At 39.8% G+C, this 25630-nt stretch overlaps 2 protein-coding genes across 5 annotated transcripts in view; one reads left to right on the top strand and one right to left on the bottom strand.

Moving 5' to 3' along the window:
* Positions 1-25630, bottom strand: part of LOC134676373 (uncharacterized) — a 250632-nt gene that overhangs the window by 29442 nt on the left and 195560 nt on the right. For 2 of the 4 annotated variants that reach the window (XM_063534730.1, XM_063534735.1), the window contains exon 1: positions 22499-22577. The exons of 1 other annotated variant lie outside the window; for it this stretch is intronic. Coding sequence is in view for 1 of the 3 variants with exons in the window: in XM_063534735.1 (XP_063390805.1) it covers positions 22499-22540 (42 nt within the window). In the remaining 2 variants the exon portion in view is untranslated. Of the gene's footprint in view, positions 1-22498; positions 22578-25630 lie in introns of those variants that run through there. One more of the 4 variants, XM_063534733.1, reaches the window with a different exon arrangement.
* The window catches only part of LOC134676409 (uncharacterized), a 135892-nt gene that overhangs the window by 53659 nt on the left and 56603 nt on the right, over positions 1-25630 (top strand). The gene's annotated exons all lie outside the window — the stretch shown is intronic.

Below are 25630 nucleotides of genomic sequence, written 5' to 3'. Positions count from 1 at the left end.
CCGGCGCCGCCGCGCCGCGCCGCCATTCATACGCGCCGCCGCCGCCGGCTCATCCACTCGGCGCGCCGATGCACGGCCATATATATGAATTTTTCGATTTTATTTTTTTATGGCAAATCTAATGAGATTCTAACGATTTTAATGCCTGAACAAACGTGAACTAACGTCGTCCGATGAATTCACATAGTCAGGCCTATGGAACTCTCCGCGCGAGCTCGGATTTATACCTACGAATCTGCTCCCGTTCACGGTAGAAAAACAAGCCAGTTGGTTGCCACACGCGCTCACGTACGCACGTCACCGCGCGCCGCACTGTCGATTTTTACGATAGTTACAAGCTACGTAGTAGGTACCTACCTACTATTGAATTTCTTTAATTAAACATGTAATGTTTATTATGTATGACAAATGTATAGTTTTAGATATCTATCTATTTGAAATAGGTAGCAAATTTTTAATTTATTTTGGTAAATGTTTATTTTAACGACAGTAAGTTAACTTTACACCGGAAAGTGCCAACTTATTTTTACTCTGGTTAACTTATAATTAATTACCTGTATTCATGGGGTTTCTATTATTTTTCTTTATTGTGTAACATTAATCTCTATGTGGTTTTAAATAACACGAAGTTTTAATACTAATTCTTGCTGGGATTATTGCGCGGTTTATAAAACGGCGTAAACACTGCGGTTACTGCAGGGACATATGACCTTTTAAAATGACTATTTCGCAAACACTAACGCATAATCGGAATATTAGGTATAATTTAAGATTTAGCTTTCCTTTTATTTCACTCCGCTGTTTAAGTAGGTATTTATTTATCATTTCTAAGCGTCAGCAACCCTAGTGTTGTGCCGGTGCGCGCGGTGCGGGGAGCGGCGCGTTGAAGGTCACTCCATTGTATTTTTGTGTAGGTATCAAAACGGTAGGTATTTGCGTTTTGTTTGAGAGATAAGTATCTGTTCGTAAGAACTATTATATAATCTGGGACATACCTAGTTAATTTGGCTGATTTCGGGGTGGGGTGGTTAGCGTGAAGACAGGCACCCCACTTTGAAAAAATTAAAAAAAATTAAGGAATCGGGGCCCTAACGATTCTAATGCCTGAACAATCATGAACTAACGAATATCTTGCTATCTAGACCAAAAAAAACTTACAAAAAGTGGTTTGGGGTGGCTAGCCGGAAGACAGCCACCCCCTTTTGTTTAAAAAAAAATGTATGTTAGAATCGGGGATATGTACAAGAACAGCGTGTGCGTAAGTATAATGCTAGTGAAAAACTATAGATAGTTAATTTTTGCAGTTTTTAGTAGGTAATACCTAAATGAAAAAACTTGCCACACGCCGGCGCCGCCGCGCCGCGCCGACCAAAAAAGCCGGCGCGCCGCCGCCGGCAAATTTTAGGTCGGCGCGCACGTCTAATCGGAGTATAAAGCTTTGCCCACCGCGTCACAGTTCAGTAAAAGTGAAGTAACTTAACAGAGATACACTTTCTGAAGAAAGTGAAGAAAGTGTATCTGTAACTACTTTTAAGTTACTTCGCTTTTACTGAACTGTGACGCGGTGGGCAAAGTTATGTTAAAGGGCAAAGTTTTAAGGCCGAGCCACACCGGCTTGCGTGTGCGTGACGTGCGCGTGTGCGTGCGCTAAAATGTTGGAGCCGCACACGCACACGTCACGCAAGCGGTGTGCCGTCTCTCATAAGGATCTATATACTACAACGTCGCACGCGCACGTGCACGTCACGCACACGCAGCCGGTGTGCATAGGCCTTTATACTTTTACTGTATCGTTATGTTAAGATACTTGAGATCACTCAAAAGTCAAAAGTACTGAGATTGTGACTTCAATAAGGCAACGCGATTAACCCTTTGCCAGGCTGACATTTCATAATTGACAATCAAATGTCAGTCTTACTCATCAAAAATAGAACACATGTTTGAAGTGCCGTATGTGGGAAATATATATCCCTTCGCCTGGTAAAGGGTTAAAATATTTGATACTAGTGTTTTTATTGAAATGCTATTGAAGTTATAAAGATATATTGTATAAACAATACAATATGGGGCATTATCTATGAAAAGGGACCTTATTGTCGATGGCGCTTACGCCGCACAGCGTCGCGCGGCATTGTATTTATATCGGAGCATCGTTAATAATGGCGTAAGCGCCGTCGACAATAAGGTCCCTTTTCATAGATAACGTCACATATATCTTTATTTCGGGGTACAGGAGTCCATAGAGACACCTCTAATGTTAAGTATGTAACATTAGTTACTTACTTAACATTGTAATATCTTGGAGACCGAGCGTTGTTCGGAAAACATTAATAACTTAAAAATACGCGTTTTCTCAGAGATAAGACTTAGCTAGATCGATTTATCGCCCCCAAAAACCCCCTTATAGCAAATATCATCGAAATCGTTAGAGCCTTTTGCGAGATCCCCAAAATATATATACATATAAATAAATAAACAAGAATTGCTCGTTTAAAGGTATTAGATAGGTATAGATACGTAATAGAACTAATAAATTACAAAATAAGCCCCCCCCCACATCTGGCGTCTTTCGAGCGTCGGCGTCTACAATTCTATGGCCGACGTCGACGCAACGTCGACGCAGCGTCGACGCAACTGCGCAGCGACGTCATTTTCCATAGCGCTGGACCGACGTCGGTAGACGCCGACGCTCGAAAGACGCCAGATGTGGGGGGGCCCTAAAACGCTAGAGAAAATAATGCAACGCTAAAAAACATTGCAATAAAAAACAATATTTCGAGATAGCAACCATTACAACCATATAAGTACGACCGAAAACATGTTAATAAAATAAATATTGTTGATAAGACTGATAACTTGGTTATCAAGTCAAGTCAAAGTCAAGTCAAAAATACTAAATATTCATGTAGGCCTAGTAACATCAGGGCTAGTAATATCAATGTTATTTATGTTATCATATTGTGGATATGATAAGAAAATTAAGAAAACAGACCGACCGCTTATGGCTTCTCTACAAGATGGTCCATCGCCGATCGCCGGCCACTCCAAGGGACGCATTTATGCGTTAGAGGGAGCAAGTGATATTGCTATCTCATTCTACCGCATGGCTGCGTCCCTTGGAGTGGCCGGCGTTGGCCCATCGTGTAAAGGAGCCATTAAATGAGCCCTCGCCTGCGCGGTACGCGGGCGACGGGGTGGGACGACTGAGGGTGGCGGGAAGGTGCGGGCGGGTGTACGCCTGCCGCCCGCCCCTTCCCCGTCACCCTTAGTACTCCCACCCCGTCGCCCGCGTACCGCGCAGGCGTGGATTCATTTAAGCGGTCGGTCTATACTCTACAGGCTGTCCCAAGACTAAAGGACATCAAGGGAAAGTACCTTAAATATCGTAGATAGGATATTTTGCTGAAAGAAGACATTATTTTAATTTAAAAAACAATTTTTCTCGTGTAGCGGGTTCGACCATTTCCTACCATTCCCGGTTCAACCATTTAAAAATCCATGAATGCAGTTTAAATTGTTTTTTAAATTAAAATAAAATAATGTCTTCTTTCAGCAAAATATCCTATCTACGATATTTAAGGTACTTTCCCTTGATGTCCCATAGTCTTGGGGCACCCTGTAGACTTCCGATCAAAACAGGGATCATAAGTACAGGGGTCAAATTACTTGATCTTTCGGTATCTGAGAATGTGCATAATAATTTATTGATAAAAGTAAACCTTATACCATTGAAATAAAGTCTATTTAATTGGAAATTTCTATTTACAGGAATAATACGTCGTTACAGGGATCTTATCATCAAAGAGAAATTATGTAATATAATAGCACTTTCCTTGCATTGAATCATAATCATATGTATTGAAACAAAACTTCACCACTGAAAAATAGCTGATAGACCAAACACGATGATAAATACCTATACAGGGCGTCCCACGGCGATGCCACATGGAGGGAAAGTACCTTAAATATCATAGATAGCATATTTTGCTGAAAGAAGACTTCATTTTATTTTTAAAACTTAGTAAAGTTGCATTCATACTTTTTTAATTTTTTTTGAAAAAAAATGTATGGAAAAAAATTATCGCGTCATTGGAGGAAAAGTACCTTAATTATTGTAAATGAACATCTTACTGAAAGAAGACATTATTTCGATTTAAAAAAACAAGTTGAATTGCATTTTAAATAATTTCATGGTTAAACCGGGAATCGAATCCGCTACACGAGAAAAAAAAATACCTTGTACCAAAAAAATTATTCTCACATTGAAGCCTTTCGATCGGTATGACAAAGCTACAAGGTATTTTTTTTTCTCGTGTAGCGGGTTCGATTCCCGGTTTAACCATGAAATTATTTAAAATGCAATTCAACTTGTTTTTTTAAATCGAAATAATGTCTTCTTTCAGTAAGATGTTCATTTACAATAATTAAGGTACTTTTCCTCCAATGACGCGATAACTTTTTTCCATACATTTAAAAAAAAAATTAAAAAAGTATGAATGCAATTTAACTAAGTTTTAAAAATAAAATGAAGTCTTCTTTCAGCAAAATATGCTATCTATGATATTTAAGGTACTTTCCCTCCATGTGGCATCATGCTCGTGAAGTTGACCACCCCATATCGTTTGCCCGCAAATGGCATAGCTATATCGTTTGTTCATCGTTAGTTCACGTTTGTTCAGTAGGTAAAATCGTAAGGACCCGATTCTAACATCATTTTTTTTAAAAAACAAAAGGGGGTGGCTGTCTTCACGCTAGCCACCCCAAACCACTTTTTGTAATTTTTTTTGGTCTAGATAGCAAGATATTCGTTAGTTCACGTTTGTTCAGGCATTAAAATCGTTAGGACCCGATTCCTTCATTTTTTATTATTTTTTCAAAGTGGGGTGGCTGTCTTCACGCTAGCCACCCCACCCCGAAATCAGCCAAACTAACCATGTGAAGTCATCGAGCGACGTTAGTTCACGTTTGTTCAGGCATTAAAATCGTTAGGATCTCATTAGATTTCCCATAAAAAAATTAAATCGAAAAATTCATATATATGGTCCAGCGGAGCCAAGAAATGTGGCCTAGCAAGCAATCGACGCGGATACTAACGATTCTTTAGCTTGAATAAACTTATATAGACGATATTTAAACGATAAATTACAGTGCCTTGCGGGCGTTCAAAACATAATAAGAGATATCCGTAGTTTTATATTTTTTTATACTATGGGGGTGGCTGTCTTCACGCTAGCCACCCCAAACCACTTTTTGTAATTTTGTTTGGTCTAGATAGCAAGATATTCGTTAGTTCACGTTTGTTCAGGCATTAAAATCGTTAGGACCCGATTCCTTCATTTTTTATTATTTTTTCAAAGTGGGGTGGCTGTCTTCACGCTAGCCACCCCACCCCGAAATCAGCCAAACTAACCATGTGAAGTCATCGAGCGACGTTAGTTCACGTTTGTTCAGGCATTAAAATCGTTAGGATCTCATTAGATTTCCCATAAAAAAATTAAATCGAAAAATTCATATATATGGGCCAGCCGAGGCAAGTAATATGCCTAAGTCGACGGCTGAAAAAAATAGTCAGAATCGGATCCTAACGATGCCACTTACAGGACAACGTCAGCAGACCATACTGATGCAAGATAGATAGGTCATTTGCGGGCGATCGAAACAGATAAACCAGAAAAAAATAAAACTTGAAAATCTGAATTAGTCAAATTATGCTTTTAAATCTCAGGCTGAAAAAAATACTCAGAATCGGGTCCTTACGATGCCACTTGCAGGACAATGACAGCTGATCATGCTGATTAAAGATAGATAGGTCATTTGCGGGCAATCGAAACAGATTTGCCGGAAAAAATTAAAACTTGAAAATCTGAATGACTCAAATTATGCTTTTAAATCGCAGGCTGAAAAAAATACTCAGAATCGGGTCCTTACGATGCCACTTGCAGGACAAAGTCAGCAGACCATACTGATTCAAGATATATAGGTCATTTGCGGGCGATCGAAACAGATTTGTAGGAAAAAAATAAAACTTGAAAATCTGAATTACTCAAATTATGCTCCCAAGTTGACGGCTGAAATAAATAGTCAGGATCGGGTCCTTACGATGCCACTTGCAGGACAATGTCAGCTGGCCATGCTGATTCAAGATAGATAGGTTATTTGCGGGCGATCGAAACAGATTTGTAGGAAAAAAATAAAACTTGAAAATCTGAATTACTCAAATTATGCTCCCAAGTTGACGGCTGAAATAAATAGTCAGGATCGGGTCCTTACGATGCCACTTGCAGGACAATGTCAGCTGGCCATGCTGATTCAAGATAGATAGGTCATTTGCGGGCGATCGAAACAGATTAACCAGAAAAAAATAAAACTTGAAAATCTGAATTACTCAACTTATGCTCCCAAGTTGACGGCTGAAAGTAATAGTCAGGATCGGGTCCTTACGATGCCACTTGCAGGACAATGTCAGCTGACCATGCTGATTCAAGATAGTTAGGCCATTTGCGGGCAATCGAAACAGATTAACCAGAAAAAAATAAAACTTGAAAATCTAAATTAGTCAAATTATGCTTTTAAATCTCAGGCTGAAAAAAATACTCAGAATCGGGTCCTTACGATGCCACTTACAGGACAATGTCAGCTGATCATGCTGATTCAAGGTAGATAGGTCATTTGCGGGCGATCGAAACAGATTTACCGGAAAAAATAAAACTTGAAAATCTGAATTACTCAACTTATGCTCCTAAGTCGACGGCTGAAAAAAATAGTCAGAATCGGGTCCTTACGATGCCATTTGCAGGACAACGTCAGCTGACCATGCTGATTCAAGATAGATAGGTCATTTGCGGGCGATCGAAACAGATTAACCGGAAAAAAATAAAACTTGAAAATCTGAATTAGTCAAATTATGCTTTTAAATCGCAGGCTGAAAAAAATACTCAGAATCGGGTCCTTACGATGCCACTTACAGGACAACGTCAGCAGACCATACTGATGCAAGATAGATAGGTCATTTGCAGGCGATCGAAACAGATAAACCAGAAAAAAATAAAACTTGAAAATCTGAATTAGTCAAATTATGCTTTTAAATCTCAGGCTGAAAAAAATACTCAGAATCGGGTCCTTACGATGCCACTTGCAGGACAATGACAGCTGATCATGCTGATTCAAGATCGATAGGTCATTTGCGGGCGATCGAAACAGATTTACCGGAAAAAAATAAAACTTGAAAATCTGAATAACTCAACTCATTCTACTAAGTCGCAGGCTGAAAAAAATAGTCAGAATAGGGTCCTTACGATGCCACTTGCAAGACAATGTGAGCTGACCATGCTGATTCAAGATAGATAGGTCATTTGCGGGCGATCGAAACAGATTAACCAGAAAAAAATAAAACTTGAAAATCTGAATTAGTCAAATTATGCTTTTAAATCTCAGGCTGAAAAAAATACTCGGAATCGGGTCCTTACGATGCCACTTGCAGGACAATGTCAACTGACCATGCTGATTCAAGATAGATAGGTCATTTGCGGGCGATCGAAACAGATTTACCGGAAAAAAAAAACTTGAAAATCTGAATTACTCAACTTATGCTCCTAAGTCGACGGCTGAAAAAAATAGTCAGAATCGGGTCCTTACGATGCCACTTGCAGGACAACGTCAGCTGACCATGCTGATTCAAGATAGATAGGTCATTTGCGGGCGATCGAAACAGATTTACCGGAAAAAATAAAACTTGAAAATCTGAATTACTCAAATTATGATACTAAGTCGCAGGCTGAAAAAAATACTCAGAATCGGGTCCTTACGATGCCACTGGCAGAACGACGTCAGCTGACCATGCTGATTCAAGATAGATAGGTCATTTGCGGGCGATCGAAACAGATTTACCGGAAAAAAATAAAACTTGAAATCTGAATTACTCAAATTATGCTCCCAAGTCGACGGCTGAAAAAAATAGTCAGGATCGGGGTCCTTACGATGCCACTTGCAGGACAATGTCAGTTGGCCATGCTGATTCAAGATAGATAGGTCATTTGCGGGCGATCGAAACAGATTTACCGGAAAAAAATAAAACTTGAAAATCTGAATTACTCAAATTATGATACTAAGTCGCAGGCTGAAAAAAATACTCAGAATCGGGTCCTTACGATGCTACTTGCAGGACGACGTCAGCTGACCATGCTGATTCAAGATAGATAGGTCATTTGCGGGCGATCGAAACAGATTTACCGGAAAAAAATAAAACTTGAAAATCTGAATTACTCAAATTATGCTCCTAAGTTGACGGCTGAAATAAATAGTCAGGATCGGGTCCTTACGATGCCACTTGCAGGACAATGTTAGCTGGCCATGCTGATTCAAGATAGATAGGTCATTTGCGGGCGATTGAAACAGACTAACCAGAAAAAATTAAAACTTGAAAATCTGAATTACTCAACTTATGCTCCCAAGTTGACGGCTGAAATAAATAGTCAGGATCGGGTCCTTACGATGCCACTTGCAGGACAATGTCAGCTGACCATGCTGATTCAAGATAGTTAGGTCATTTGCGGGCAATCGAAACAGATTAACCAGAAAAAAATAAAACTAGAAAATCTAAATTAGTCAAATTATGCTTTTAAATCTCAGGCTGAAAAAAATACTCACAATCGGGTCCTTACGATGCCACTTACAGGACAATGTCAGCTGATCATGCTGATTTAAGGTAGATAGGCCATTTGCGGGCAATCGAAACAGATTAACCGGAAAAAAATAAAACTTGAAAATCTGAATTAGTCAAATTATGCTTTTAAATCTCAGGCTGAAAAAAATACTCAGAATCGGGTCCTTACGATGCCACTTACAGGACAATGTCAGCTGATCATGCTGATTTAAGGTAGATAGGCCATTTGCGGGCGATCGAAACAGATTAACCGGAAAAAAATAAAACTTGAAAATCTGAATTAGTCAAATTATGCTTTTAAATCGCAGGCTGAAAAAAATACTCAGAATCGGGTCCTTACGATGCCACTTACAGGACAATGTCAGCTGATCATGCTGATTCAAGGTAGATAGGTCATTTGCGGGCGATCGAAACAGATTTACCGGAAAAAAATAAAACTTGAAAATCTGAATTAGTCAAATTATGCTTTTAAATCTCAGGCTGAAAAAAATACTCAGAATCGGGTCCTTACGATGCCACTTGCAGGACAATGTCAGCTGATCGTGCTGATTCAAGATAGGTCATTTGCGGGCGATCGAAACAGATTTGCCGGAAAAATTAAAACTTGAAAATATGAATTAGTCAAATCATGCTTTTAAATCTCAGGCTGAAAAAAATACTCAGAATCGGGTCCTTACGATGCCACTTGCAGGACAATGTCAGCTGACCATGCTGATTCAAAGTAGATAGGTCATTTGCGGGCGATCGAAACAGATTTACCGGAAAAAAATAAAACTTGAAAATCTGAATAACTCAACTCATTCTACTAAGTCGCAGGCTGAAAAAAATAGTCAGAATAGGGTCCTTACGATGCCACTTGCAAGACAATGTGAGCTGACCATGCTGATTCAAGATAGATAGGTCATTTGCGGGCGATCGAAACAGATTAACCAGAAAAAAATAAAACTTGAAAATCTGAATTAGTCAAATTATGCTTTTAAATCTCAGGCTGAAAAAAATACTCGGAATCGGGTCCTTACGATGCCACTTCCAGGACAATGTCAGCTGGCCATGCTGATTCAAGATATATAGGTCATTTGCGGGCGATCGAAACAGATTTACCGGAAAAAAAAAAACTTGAAAATCTGAATTACTCAACTTATGCTCCTAAGTCGACGGCTGAAAAAAATAGTCAGAATCGGGTCCTTACGATGCCACTTGCAGGACAACGTCAGCTGACCATGCTGATTCAAGATAGATAGGTCATTTGCGGGCGATCGAAACAGATTTACCGGAAAAAATAAAACTTGAAAATCTGAATTACTCAAATTATGATACTAAGTCGCAGGCTGAAAAAAATACTCAGAATCGGGTCCTTACGATGCCACTGGCAGAACGACGTCAGCTGACCATGCTGATTCAAGATAGATAGGTCATTTGCGGGCGATCGAAACAGATTTACCGGAAAAAAATAAAACTTGAAATCTGAATTACTCAAATTATGCTCCCAAGTCGACGGCTGAAAAAAATAGTCAGGATCGGGGTCCTTACGATGCCACTTGCAGGACAATGTCAGTTGGCCATGCTGATTCAAGATAGATAGGTCATTTGCGGGCGATCGAAACAGATTTACCGGAAAAAAATAAAACTTGAAAATCTGAATTACTCAAATTATGATACTAAGTCGCAGGCTGAAAAAAATACTCAGAATCGGGTCCTTACGATGCTACTTGCAGGACGACGTCAGCTGACCATGCTGATTCAAGATAGATAGGTCATTTGCGGGCGATCGAAACAGATTTACCGGAAAAAAATAAAACTTGAAAATCTGAATTACTCAAATTATGCTCCTAAGTTGACGGCTGAAATAAATAGTCAGGATCGGGTCATTACGATGCCACTTGCAGGACAATGTCAGCTGACCATGCTGATTCAAGGTAGATAGGTCATTTGCGGGCGATCGAAACAGATTTACAGGAAAAAAATAAAACTTGAAAATCTGAATTACTCAAATTATGCTCCCAAGTCGACGGTTCCTGTAAATCTGTTTCGATCGCCCGCAAATGACCTATCTACCTTGAATCAGCATGGTCAGCTGACATTGTCCTGCAAGTGGCATCGTAAGGACCCGATCCTGACTATTTATTTCAGCCGTCAACTTAGGAGCATAATTTGAGTAATTCAGATTTCAAGTTTTATTTTTTTCCGGTAAATCTGTTTCGATCGCCCGCAAATGACCTATCTATCTTGAATCAGCATGGTCAGCTGACGTCGTTCTGCCAGTGGCATCGTAAGGACCCGATTCTGAGTATTTTTTTCAGCCTGCGACTTAGTATCATAATTTGAGTAATTCAGATTTTCAAGTTTTATTTTTTTCCGGTAAATCTGTTTCGATCGCCCGCAAATGACCTATCTATCTTGAATCAGCATGGCCAACTGACATTGTCCTGCAAGTGGCATCGTAAGGACCCCGATCCTGACTATTTTTTTCAGCCGTCGACTTGGGAGCATAATTTGAGTAATTCAGATTTTCAAGTTTTATTTTTTTCCGGTAAATCTGTTTCGATCGCCCGCAAATGACCTATCTATCTTGAATCAGCATGGTCAGCTGACGTCGTCCTGCAAGTAGCATCGTAAGGACCCGATTCTGAGTATTTTTTTCAGCCTGCGACTTAGTATCATAATTTGAGTAATTCAGATTTTCAAGTTTTATTTTTTTCCGGTAAATCTGTTTCGATCGCCCGCAAATGACCTATCTATCTTGAATCAGCATGGCCAACTGACATTGTCCTGCAAGTGGCATCGTAAGGACCCCGATCCTGACTATTTTTTTCAGCCGTCGACTTGGGAGCATAATTTGAGTAATTCAGATTTCAAGTTTTATTTTTTTCCGGTAAATCTGTTTCGATCGCCCGCAAATGACCTATCTATCTTGAATCAGCATGGTCAGCTGACGTCGTTCTGCCAGTGGCATCGTAAGGACCCGATTCTGAGTATTTTTTTCAGCCTGCGACTTAGTATCATAATTTGAGTAATTCAGATTTTCAAGTTTTATTTTTTCCGGTAAATCTGTTTCGATCGCCCGCAAATGACCTATCTATCTTGAATCAGCATGGTCAGCTGACGTTGTCCTGCAAGTGGCATCGTAAGGACCCGATTCTGACTATTTTTTTCAGCCGTCGACTTAGGAGCATAAGTTGAGTAATTCAGATTTTCAAGTTTTTTTTTTTCCGGTAAATCTGTTTCGATCGCCCGCAAATGACCTATATATCTTGAATCAGCATGGCCAGCTGACATTGTCCTGGAAGTGGCATCGTAAGGACCCGATTCCGAGTATTTTTTTCAGCCTGAGATTTAAAAGCATAATTTGACTAATTCAGATTTTCAAGTTTTATTTTTTTCTGGTTAATCTGTTTCGATCGCCCGCAAATGACCTATCTATCTTGAATCAGCATGGTCAGCTCACATTGTCTTGCAAGTGGCATCGTAAGGACCCTATTCTGACTATTTTTTTCAGCCTGCGACTTAGTAGAATGAGTTGAGTTATTCAGATTTTCAAGTTTTATTTTTTTCCGGTAAATCTGTTTCGATCGCCCGCAAATGACCTATCTACTTTGAATCAGCATGGTCAGCTGACATTGTCCTGCAAGTGGCATCGTAAGGACCCGATTCTGAGTATTTTTTTCAGCCTGAGATTTAAAAGCATGATTTGACTAATTCATATTTTCAAGTTTTAATTTTTCCGGCAAATCTGTTTCGATCGCCCGCAAATGACCTATCTTGAATCAGCACGATCAGCTGACATTGTCCTGCAAGTGGCATCGTAAGGACCCGATTCTGAGTATTTTTTTCAGCCTGAGATTTAAAAGCATAATTTGACTAATTCAGATTTTCAAGTTTTATTTTTTTCCGGTAAATCTGTTTCGATCGCCCGCAAATGACCTATCTACCTTGAATCAGCATGATCAGCTGACATTGTCCTGTAAGTGGCATCGTAAGGACCCGATTCTGAGTATTTTTTTCAGCCTGCGATTTAAAAGCATAATTTGACTAATTCAGATTTTCAAGTTTTATTTTTTTCCGGTTAATCTGTTTCGATCGCCCGCAAATGGCCTATCTACCTTAAATCAGCATGATCAGCTGACATTGTCCTGTAAGTGGCATCGTAAGGACCCGATTCTGAGTATTTTTTTCAGCCTGAGATTTAAAAGCATAATTTGACTAATTCAGATTTTCAAGTTTTATTTTTTTCCGGTTAATCTGTTTCGATTGCCCGCAAATGGCCTATCTACCTTAAATCAGCATGATCAGCTGACATTGTCCTGTAAGTGGCATCGTAAGGACCCGATTGTGAGTATTTTTTTCAGCCTGAGATTTAAAAGCATAATTTGACTAATTTAGATTTTCTAGTTTTATTTTTTTCTGGTTAATCTGTTTCGATTGCCCGCAAATGACCTAACTATCTTGAATCAGCATGGTCAGCTGACATTGTCCTGCAAGTGGCATCGTAAGGACCCGATCCTGACTATTTATTTCAGCCGTCAACTTGGGAGCATAAGTTGAGTAATTCAGATTTTCAAGTTTTAATTTTTTCTGGTTAGTCTGTTTCAATCGCCCGCAAATGACCTATCTATCTTGAATCAGCATGGCCAGCTAACATTGTCCTGCAAGTGGCATCGTAAGGACCCGATCCTGACTATTTATTTCAGCCGTCAACTTAGGAGCATAATTTGAGTAATTCAGATTTTCAAGTTTTATTTTTTTCCGGTAAATCTGTTTCGATCGCCCGCAAATGACCTATCTATCTTGAATCAGCATGGTCAGCTGACGTCGTCCTGCAAGTAGCATCGTAAGGACCCGATTCTGAGTATTTTTTTCAGCCTGCGACTTAGTATCATAATTTGAGTAATTCAGATTTTCAAGTTTTATTTTTTTCCGGTAAATCTGTTTCGATCGCCCGCAAATGACCTATCTATCTTGAATCAGCATGGCCAACTGACATTGTCCTGCAAGTGGCATCGTAAGGACCCCGATCCTGACTATTTTTTTCAGCCGTCGACTTGGGAGCATAATTTGAGTAATTCAGATTTCAAGTTTTATTTTTTTCCGGTAAATCTGTTTCGATCGCCCGCAAATGACCTATCTATCTTGAATCAGCATGGTCAGCTGACGTCGTTCTGCCAGTGGCATCGTAAGGACCCGATTCTGAGTATTTTTTTCAGCCTGCGACTTAGTATCATAATTTGAGTAATTCAGATTTTCAAGTTTTATTTTTTCCGGTAAATCTGTTTCGATCGCCGGCAAATGACCTATCTATCTTGAATCAGCATGGTCAGCTGACGTTGTCCTGCAAGTGGCATCGTAAGGACACGATTCTGACTATTTTTTTCAGCCGTCGACTTAGGAGCATAAGTTGAGTAATTCAGATTTTCAAGTTTTTTTTTTCCGGTAAATCTGTTTCGATCGCCCGCAAATGACCTATCTATCTTGAATCAGCATGGTCAGTTGACATTGTCCTGCAAGTGGCATCGTAAGGACCCGATTCCGAGTATTTTTTTCAGCCTGAGATTTAAAAGCATAATTTGACTAATTCAGATTTTCAAGTTTTATTTTTTTCTGGTTAATCTGTTTCGATCGCCCGCAAATGACCTATCTATCTTGAATCAGCATGGTCAGCTCACATTGTCTTGCAAGTGGCATCGTAAGGACCCTATTCTGACTATTTTTTTCAGCCTGCGACTTAGTAGAATGAGTTGAGTTATTCAGATTTTCAAGTTTTATTTTTTTCCGGTAAATCTGTTTCGATCGCCCGCAAATGACCTATCGATCTTGAATCAGCATGATCAGCTGTCATTGTCCTGCAAGTGGCATCGTAAGGACCCGATTCTGAGTATTTTTTTCAGCCTGAGATTTAAAAGCATAATTTGACTAATTCAGATTTTCAAGTTTTATTTTTTTCTGGTTTATCTGTTTCGATCGCCCGCAAATGACCTATCTATCTTGCATCAGTATGGTCTGCTGACGTTGTCCTGTAAGTGGCATCGTAAGGACCCGATTCTGAGTATTTTTTTCAGCCTGCGATTTAAAAGCATAATTTGACTAATTCAGATTTTCAAGTTTTATTTTTTTCCGGTTAATCTGTTTCGATCGCCCGCAAATGACCTATCTATCTTGAATCAGCATGGTCAGCTGACGTTGTCCTGCAAATGGCATCGTAAGGACCCGATTCTGACTATTTTTTTCAGCCGTCGACTTAGGAGCATAAGTTGAGTAATTCAGATTTTCAAGTTTTATTTTTTCCGGTAAATCTGTTTCGATCGCCCGCAAATGACCTATCTACCTTGAATCAGCATGATCAGCTGACATTGTCCTGTAAGTGGCATCGTAAGGACCCGATTCTGAGTATTTTTTTCAGCCTGAGATTTAAAAGCATAATTTGACTAATTTAGATTTTCAAGTTTTATTTTTTTCTGGTTAATCTGTTTCGATTGCCCGCAAATGGCCTAACTATCTTGAATCAGCATGGTCAGCTGACATTGTCCTGCAAGTGGCATCGTAAGGACCCGATCCTGACTATTACTTTCAGCCGTCAACTTGGGAGCATAAGTTGAGTAATTCAGATTTTCAAGTTTTATTTTTTTCTGGTTAATCTGTTTCGATCGCCCGCAAATGACCTATCTATCTTGAATCAGCATGGCCAGCTGACATTGTCCTGCAAGTGGCATCGTAAGGACCCGATCCTGACTATTTATTTCAGCCGTCAACTTGGGAGCATAATTTGAGTAATTCAGATTTTCAAGTTTTATTTTTTTCCTACAAATCTGTTTCGATCGCCCGCAAATAACCTATCTATCTTGAATCAGCATGGCCAGCTGACATTGTCCTGCAAGTGGCATCGTAAGGACCCGATCCTAACTATTTATTTCAGCCGTCAACTTGGGAGCATAATTTGAGTAATTCAGATTTTCAAGTTTTATTTTTTTCCTACAAATCTGTTTCGATCGCCCGCAAATGACCTATATATCTTGAATCAGTATGGTCTGCTGACTTTGTCCTGCAAGTGGCATCGTAAGGACCCGATTCTGAGTATTTTTTTCAGCCTGCGATTTAAAAGCATAATTTGAGTCATTCAGATTTTCAAGTTTTAATTTTTTCCGGCAAATCTGTTTCGATTGCCCGCAAATGACCTATCTATCTTTAATCAGCATGATCAGCTGTCATTGTCCTGCAAGTGGCATCGTAAGGACCCGATTCTGAGTATTTTTTTCAGCCTGAGATTTAAAAGCATAATTTGACTAATTCAGATTTTCAAGTTTTATTTTTTTCTGGTTTATCTGTTTCGATCGCCCGCAAATGACCTATCTATCTTGCATCAGTATGGTCTGCTGACGTTGTCCTGTAAGTGGCATCGTAATGACCCGATCCTGACTATTTTTTTCAGCCGTCGACTTGGGAGCATAATTTGAGTAATTCAGATTTCAAGTTTTATTTTTTTCCGGTAAATCTGTTTCGATCGCCCGCAAATGACCTATCTATCTTGAATCAGCATGGTCAGCTGACGTCGTCCTGCAAGTAGCATCGTAAGGACCCGATTCTGAGTATTTTTTTCAGCCTGCGACTTAGTATCATAATTTGAGTAATTCAGATTTCAAGTTTTATTTTTTTCCGGTAAATCTGTTTCGATCGCCCGCAAATGACCTATCTATCTTGAATCAGCATGGTCAGCTGACGTCGTCCTGCAAGTAGCATCGTATGGACCCGATTCTGAGTATTTTTTTCAGCCTGCGACTTAGTATCATAATTTGAGTAATTCAGATTTTCAAGTTTTATTTTTTTCCGGTAAATCTGTTTCGATCGCCCGCAAATGACCTATCTATCTTGAATCAGCATGGTCAGCTGACGTCGTCCTGCAAGTAGCATCGTAAGGACCCGATTCTGAGTATTTTTTTCAGCCTGCGACTTAGTATCATAATTTGAGTAATTCAGATTTTCAAGTTTTATTTTTTTCCGGTAAATCTGTTTCGATCGCCCGCAAATGACCTATCTATCTTGAATCAGCATGGCCAACTGACATTGTCCTGCAAGTGGCATCGTAAGGACCCCGATCCTGACTATTTTTTTCAGCCGTCGACTTGGGAGCATAATTTGAGTAATTCAGATTTCAAGTTTTATTTTTTTCCGGTAAATCTGTTTCGATCGCCCGCAAATGACCTATCTATCTTGAATCAGCATGGTCAGCTGACGTCGTTCTGCCAGTGGCATCGTAAGGACCCGATTCTGAGTATTTTTTTCAGCCTGCGACTTAGTATCATAATTTGAGTAATTCAGATTTTCAAGTTTTATTTTTTCCGGTAAATCTGTTTCGATCGCCCGCAAATGACCTATCTATCTTGAATCAGCATGGTCAGCTGACGTTGTCCTGCAAGTAGCATCGTAAGGACCCGATTCTGACTATTTTTTTCAGCCGTCGACTTAGGAGCATAAGTTGAGTAATTCAGATTTTCAAGTTTTTTTTTTTCCGGTAAATCTGTTTCGATCGCCCGCAAATGACCTATCTATCTTGAATCAGCATGGTCAGCTGACATTGTCCTGCAAGTGGCATCGTAAGGACCCGATTCCGAGTATTTTTTTCAGCCTGAGATTTAAAAGCATAATTTGACTAATTCAGATTTTCAAGTTTTATTTTTTTCTGGTTAATCTGTTTCGATCGCCCGCAAATGACCTATCTATCTTGAATCAGCATGGTCAGCTCACATTGTCTTGCAAGTGGCATCGTAAGGACCCTATTCTGACAATTTTTTTCAGCCTGCGACTTAGTAGAATGAGTTGAGTTATTCAGATTTTCAAGTTTTATTTTTTTCCGGTAAATCTGTTTCGATCGCCCGCAAATGACCTATCGATCTTGAATCAGTATGATCAGCTGTCATTGTCCTGCAAGTGGCATCGTAAGGACCCGATTCTGAGTATTTTTTTCAGCCTGAGATTTAAAAGCATAATTTGACTAATTCAGATTTTCAAGTTATATTTTTTTCTGGTTTATCTGTTTCGATCGCCCGCAAATGACCTATCTATCTTGCATCAGTATGGTCTGCTGACGTTGTCCTGTAAGTGGCATCGTAAGGACCCGATTCTGAGTATTTTTTTTCAGCCTGCGATTTAAAAGCATAATTTGACTAATTCATATTTTCAAGTTTTATTTTTTTCCGGTTATTCTGTTTCGAACGCCCGCAAATGACCTATATATCTTGAATCAGCATGGTCAGTTGACGTTGTCCTGCAAGTGGCATCGTAAAGACCCGATTCTAAGTGTTTTTTTCAGCCATCGACTTGGGAGCATAATTTGAGTAATTCAGATTTTCAAGTTTTATTTTTTTCCGGTAAATCTGTTTCGATCGCCCGCAAATGACCTATCTACTTTGAATCAGCATGGTCAGCTGACATTGTCCTGCAAGTGGCATCGTAAGGACCCGATTCTGAGTATTTTTTTCAGCCTGAGATTTATTTATTTATTTATTTATTTACATAAGGAGATCCAACAGCTAACTAAATGACAATGGAATCATAAATAGATATATAGAGCCAATTACAGGAACTCGCAAATAGATATGTAGTAAAAACATATACTTAAGTAACACGCATCACACACACACACACACACACACACACACACACACACACACACACACACATCGCACACATGAAAGAGATAAGACTCAAACCAAAACTAACAACATTCGCTTACATAATCAAAGCCTACTACCGGTGACAGAGGACACCAGTTAAATAGTGTAAAAACCAAGAAAAAAAAAACTGAAAAACTAAGAACAATATAAAGTGTTATGTTATAACTTAGATACTACATATACAAAGCACTCACTTACGAGATAAATAAAAAGTGCCTAATTGAAACACATTTCCGTCAATTTACGCCTCACGGAGGGAATGTCGCAATTAAATATATCAATGTCAAGCTCTTTCGTTAGCTTATTCAAATTACGGCTCGCACGGTTAAGAAAACTATTACGTCTGTAGTTGGATGATGTTCGCTTTAATGAGATAGGAGGAAAGTGTCTTTTTAACCGAGAAGGGGTTACGAATGAGATCTGCTGGAGCAATTCCGGGCAATCTATTTCACCAGATATGATTTTAAGGAGGAATATAACATCAGCAATTTCACGTCGTTCGAATAATGGTACCAGATGCTGCTTCCTACAAGTAACTAAGTAATCAAATTTAAAAGCATAATTTAACTAATTCAGATTTTCAAGTTTTATTTTTTTCCGGTTAATCTGTTTCGATCGCCCGCAAATGACCTATCTATCTTAAATCAGCATGGTCAGCTGACGTTGTCCTGCAAATGGCATCGTAAGGACCCAATTCTGACTATTTTTTTCAGCCGTCGACTTAGGAGCATAAGTTGAGTAATTCAGATTTTCAAGTTTTATTTTTTCCGGTAAATCTGTTTCGATCGCCCGCAAATGACCTATCTACCTTGAATCAGCATGATCAGCTGACATTGTCCTGTAAGTGGCATCGTAAGGACCCGATTCTGAGTATTTTTTTCAGCCTGAGATTTAAAAGCATAATTTGACTAATTTAGATTTTCAAGTTTTATTTTTTTCTGGTTAATCTGTTTCGATTGCCCGCAAATGACCTAACTATCTTGAATCAGCATGGTCAGCTGACATTGTCCTGCAAGTGGCATCGTAAGGACCCGATCCTGACTATTAATTTCAGCCGTCAACTTGGGAGCATAAGTTGAGTAATTCAGATTTTCAAGTTTTATTTTTTTCTGGTTAATCTGTTTCGATCGCCCGCAAATGACCTATCTATCTTGAATCAGCATGGCCAGCTGACATTGTCCTGCAAGTGGCATCGTAAGGACCCGATCCTGACTATTTATTTCAGCCGTCAACTTGGGAGCATAATTTGAGTAATTCAGATTTTCAAGTTTTATTTTTTTCCTACAAATCTGTTTCGATCGCCCGCAAATGACCTATCTATCTTGAATCAGCATGGCCAGCTGACATTGTCCTGCAAGTGGCATCGTAAGGACCCGATCCTGACTATTTATTTCAGCCGTCAACTTGGGAGCATAATTTGAGTAATTCAGATTTTCAAGTTTTATTTTTTTCCTACAAATCTGTTTCGATCGCCCGCAAATGACCTATATATCTTGAATCAGTATGGTCTGCTGACGTTGTCCTGCAAGTGGCATCGTAAGGACCCGATTCTGAGTATTTTTTTCAGCCTGCGATTTAAAAGCATAATTTGAGTCATTCAGATTTTCAAGTTTTAATTTTTTCCGGCAAATCTGTTTCGATTGCCCGCAAATGACCTATCTATCTTTAATCAGCATGATCAGCTGTCATTGTCCTGCAAGTGGCATCGTAAGGACCCGATTCTGAGTATTTTTTTCAGCCTGAGATTTAAAAGCATAATTTGACTAATTCAGATTTTCAAGTTTTATTTTTTTCTGGTTTATCTGTTTCGATCGCCCGCAAATGACCTATCTATCTTGCATCAGTATGGTCTGCTGACGTTGTCCTGTAAGTGGCATCGTTAGGATCCGATTCTGACTATTTTTTTCAGCCGTCGACTTAGGCATATTACTTGCCTCGGCTGGCCCATATATATGAATTTTTCGATTTAATTTTTTTATGGGAAATCTAATGAGATCCTAACGATTTTAATGCCTGAACAAACGTGAACTAACGTCGCTCGATGACTTCACATGGTTAGTTTGGCTGATTTCGGGGTGGGGTGGCTAGCGTGAAGACAGCCACCCCACTTTGAAAAAATAATAAAAAATGAAGGAATCGGGTCCTAACGATTTTAATGCCTGAACAAACGTGAACTAACGAATATCTTGCTATCTAGACCAAACAAAATTACAAAAAGTGGTTTGGGGTGGCTAGCGTGAAGACAGCCACCCCCATAGTATAAAAAAATATAAAACTACGGATATCTCTTATTATGTTTTGAACGCCCGCAAGGCACTGTAATTTATCGTTTAAATATCGTCTATATAAGTTTATTCAAGCTAAAGAATCGTTAGTATCCGCGTCGATTGCTTGCTAAGCCACATTTCTTGGCTCCGCTGGACCATATATATGAATTTTTCGATTTAATTTTTTTATGGGAAATCTAATGAGATCCTAACGATTTTAATGCCTGAACAAACGTGAACTAACGTCGCTCGATGACTTCACATGGTTAGTTTGGCTGATTTCGGGGTGGGGTGGCTAGCGTGAAGACAGCCACCCCACTTTGAAAAAATAATAAAAAATGAAGGAATCGGGTCCTAACGATTTTAATGCCTGAACAAACGTGAACTAACGAATATCTGGCTATCTAGACCAAAAAAAATTACAAAAAGTGGTTTGGGGTGGCTAGCGTGAAGACAGCCACCCCCTTTTGTTTTAAAAAAAAAATGATGTTAGAATCGGGTCCTTACGATTTTACCTACTGAACAAACGTGAACTAACGATGAACAAACGATATAGCTATGCCATTTGCGGGCAAACGATATGGGGTGGTCAACTTCACGACCATGGCATCGCCGTGGGACGCCCTGTATAAATAAATAAAGAATCATAGATTAAAGAAAAGAGAAATATGCCGGGGTAAACTCAAAAAGGTTGCCAATCCCTGCTTCAATCAATTTAATGTGACGTTATCGATGAAAAGGGACCCCATTGTCGATGGCGTTTACGCCGTTATTAGCCATGCTCCGATATAAATACAATGCCGCGCGACGCTGTGCGGCGTAAGCGCCATCGACAATAAGGTCCCCTTTCATAGATAATGCCACAAATTATGTACAATTAAGGGACCCCTAAAATTGAGATATAGGTACCAGAACTAAAATCAACACTTTGTAAAAATAAGCTAATCCCTAATTTGGTTAAATAAGGGTCCAAAATGTAAATTTTATTACCTGGCTCTATATGCAAGAGTAGAATACATACATACATACATACATAGATACCAGATAGGTAGGTACTTAAAGAAGTTTCGATTTGACCGCTATTTGCGGTCACGTGAAGGTCAAATCAATGTCAACTGAAGAACTCATTTTATTTAGTAATGTAACAGGAACCTGATCCTGTTTATAGTATTTATTATGGCTCCTCTACATGATGGGCCAGCGACGGCCACTCCAAGGGACGCAGCCATGCGGTAGAATGAGATTGCAATATCACTTGATCCCTCTAACGATTAAATGTGTCCCTTGGGCACTGGTCCCACCGCGAGCTAGTAAGCTATAAGCTATCGGCTATAAACACGAACAAAAGATAGCTCACCGCTGGGCGAGTAACTATGTATAAATATCGTCGTGTCTCTTTTATTTACACGGGAGTGCTTATTTTGTTCGTGTTTATAGCCGATAGCTCATAGCTTACTAGCTCGCGGTGGGACCAGTGCCTTGGAGTGGCCGGCGTTGGCCCATCGTGTGGCACGATGGGTACGGTGACGCATGTCATCCCAATACAGTGTATAACCTTAAAATGCAAAATCTCGCAAAATGTAGGTACGTGTACATTTTTTCACCTTATTGCAAAGTGAAGAAATGTATACGTAATGAGGTACATTTATGATCTCAACTGTACGCTAGGTCTAATATTGTTCGATACTATTATGCTAAAATAAAACGACAATTCGCTATGTCTCAGTAGGTAGTACTCTCAGTTTGTCAAACCGACGTGACCTGTCATTCAAGTACGGAATTGGGTCAAATGTAGTACAACTTTGTAGGTATCTAAGTAGTATATTATCAAAACCAACTGTCAATTTTAGTACCTATAATCTAAAAAACACAGTCGATAAACATTTAAAGCAAAAACTAATATTTACCTGAATAAACTCCTTCAAAACGTCTCGCTCGACCGTTGTCATGTCGTGTGCGCGCCGCCGACCGATTCAAAATGGCGTCCGGGCGTGTCGTAAACGGCCTCGGCGGCGTTCCCAACCGACCAAGGTCGTTGGACGATCGACCGGAGCGGTGCGATTCGAATTCGAACATGCATCTCTAATCTCAACTGTACGCTATAGTTCGTTTTTTTTAGCATTAGAAAGAACTTCGCAGAAGTAAGCTTGTGGTTCCAAATCCGGCACTTTTAGCGGTAATAATTTGAAGTAAATTATATGTATTGGTATTGACCGTGCTACATTAGATAATGCAATAATTATTAACAATTAAAGAGCCTGATAAAAACTGTACGCTTACTTCTGTGGAGTTCTTTCTAATGCTAAAAAAAAACGAAGTATAGGCTGTATAGGTCTAATATTGTTCGATACTATTTGAAAATTGAAACGCGTTAGAAATTACTCGACTGAATTACTGTTTAATTGATAGCCCAACAGTGCAAATGTTATTTGTACGTCATAATTTCATAGAAGTTTGACGTTTAAAATGACACTTGCACTGCGTGGGCTATCAAATCCGCTGCAGACTTTTTACGGTCTGACTATAATAGCTCGATTGGTTATAATTATTATCTTTGCCTATGACAGTTCATTTTTAGGGTTCCGTATCCAAAGGGAAAAAACCTTACCTATACATTTACTAAGACTGCACTGTCTGACTGTCTGACTCCAGACTGTATCTCCAGTGGCGTAGCTAGCATGGGTGGCACCCTGTGCGGAAATTGTGGGTGTCACCCCAAAATTCAATCAAAATTGTAAAATATATTTAAAAAGAGTAGGTAATAGTAATTTTTCTTAAATAGCTCAGGATTTACTCCATCGCTTTCATTTTACGAATTTTTATAAGTGGCACTACTGATGTTCACGGTCGGGTGTCACCCCTAAATGGGTGACACCCGGGGCGGACCGCCCCCGCCGCTCCCCCCTAGCTACGCCACTGTGTATCTCATAAACCGTGATAGCTAGGCAGTTGAAATTTTCACAGAATGTATTTCTGTTGCCGCAACAAATACTAAAAAGTACGGAACCCTCGGTGGGCGACTCCGACTCGCACTTGACCGGTATTTTTAATTACTTGCCCTACAACAGGGCAAAACGACCCGACTGGTTCGTTTGTTCGTGTTAAGGCTTCGTCGCACAGGCGCGTTTACTGGGCGGGGCGCGCCGCTTTTACATATGAAACGCTCACGTCCCGCCCGGAAACGCACACGTGTGACGGAACCTTTATTTATGCAAGTATTTATAACTTACGGAAGTTTTGCTTCCTCGTCCGCCATCTTGTTTTGCATTTCCTACTTATAATTGATGTTGTGTATTCTTGACAATCCATTGAACCTATTATTATAATTTGCAGTTCCGTCGTCAATAAAGGTACAGTCGCCATCAGATACATCGGAGCGGCCGAGGCGCTCACAAATATGTGAACACGCCTCTATTGTCAAGTCATTAGAGTGCTTAAAATATTAATAATAGGAGGAGAGGGGTAAAAATACCTAAAGTCAGACCGTAAAAAAGTCTGCAGCGATTTTGATAGCCCACGCAGTGCAAGTGTCATTTTAAACGTCAAACTTCTATGAAATTAGGACGTATACATACCTAACACTTACACTGCGTGGGATATCAAATCCGCTGCAGACTTTGTTTGGTGCGACTATAGAAATGAGTGTGATGTAATAATTCATGGATAATAATTAAGGTTTGCACCACATTATTGACAACATTTTAAGTTGTTTCTTGTTATCATCAGCGAATTTTTTGTCTTCATTTGCCGCCCCTAAATATTTTGCCGCCCTAGGCCCGGGCCTACTGGGCCTTAGAGGGCTCTATAGAATATTTATTATTATTATTTATTTATTTTCAATCATGTTCGGCTTACAGCGGAAACCAAACGCCAGAACATGGAAAAAACATGTCAATTGAAAAACATACAGATTAATATTTTACAAATACACAAGACAAGTAAAAGGACACAGACAAGTAAACAAAAAAGAAACAATTCATAATCATCAACCAACCGCTTTAGTCTACGGACGTCCGATAAAAACAATTAAATATTGAGATATTTTTGAGTACAAAGCACCCAAGTTATCATTAAAAAGGTCAGCATCTTGGACCGAGCCAACTATACCGTTTAGAAGTGTGAGAGCTCTCGACGTGGGCGCTCGGCGCGCGTACTGCGTGCGCGTCGCGGGGACTGCGAACAACGCATGCCGGCGTCGAGCGCCCGCGCGCACATAGTCGTTGGGGACGAACAGCCGTATACTCGAGAGCACACAAGGATTATCCACTTTACCCCGGAAAAGCAAAATATAGTGGATCGCGAGAAGTATTTTCCTCCGGAACTCCAACGTCTCCAATCCGACCATACCTGCCACGAACAACGAGGGATAGAGAAAGGGATAGCGGCCATATAGCCTCTTATAGAGGTACCGAGCGAATTTTTTTTGTACTCTCTCAATCATATCCCTGTACTTTTGGTCATCCGGATCCCATACGATGCAGTTGAATTCCAGCCGGCTACGGACAAAAGCATTGTACAAGACCAAAGCAATCCTGGTGTCTCGGAACTGGGAAGCGGTCCGCATGATAAAACCTAGGTTTTTATTAGCCTTTTTACACACGTCAACAATGTGATCATGGAAAGTCAGACCTTTGTCAATAGTGACCCCTAAATCCCGTATACTATTAACACGCTCAAGGGGAACGCCTTGTAGACAATAAGGGAAATTCTCAGGCGTTTTGGAACGGGAAAAGGAAATGACTTTACACTTAGATACATTTAACTGCAACCGATTGGTTACACTCCATTCGGCTACTTTGTTAATAGACTCCTGTAGAAGTCTGCAGTCTTGAACATTAGCCACTGGCTGCAGGAGTTTAAGGTCGTCAGCAAATACCAGGCACCCAGAATTAACAATAGCAGAGGGAAGATCATTAATCATCGTCAAAAACAGAGTAGGTCCTAGATTACTACCTTGACTCACACCTGAGCGAGTAAAGTAGTCTTTTGATCTATAACCTCCTTGCTGGACATATTGCCTCCGATCTTTGAGATAGTTA

Source organism: Cydia fagiglandana, chromosome 24, assembly GCF_963556715.1.
Source record: "Cydia fagiglandana chromosome 24, ilCydFagi1.1, whole genome shotgun sequence".
Lineage (NCBI taxonomy): Eukaryota > Metazoa > Arthropoda > Insecta > Lepidoptera > Tortricidae > Cydia > Cydia fagiglandana.
The sequence above is the reverse complement of the archived record's forward strand: the minus strand, read 5'-3'. Positions and strand labels throughout refer to the sequence as shown.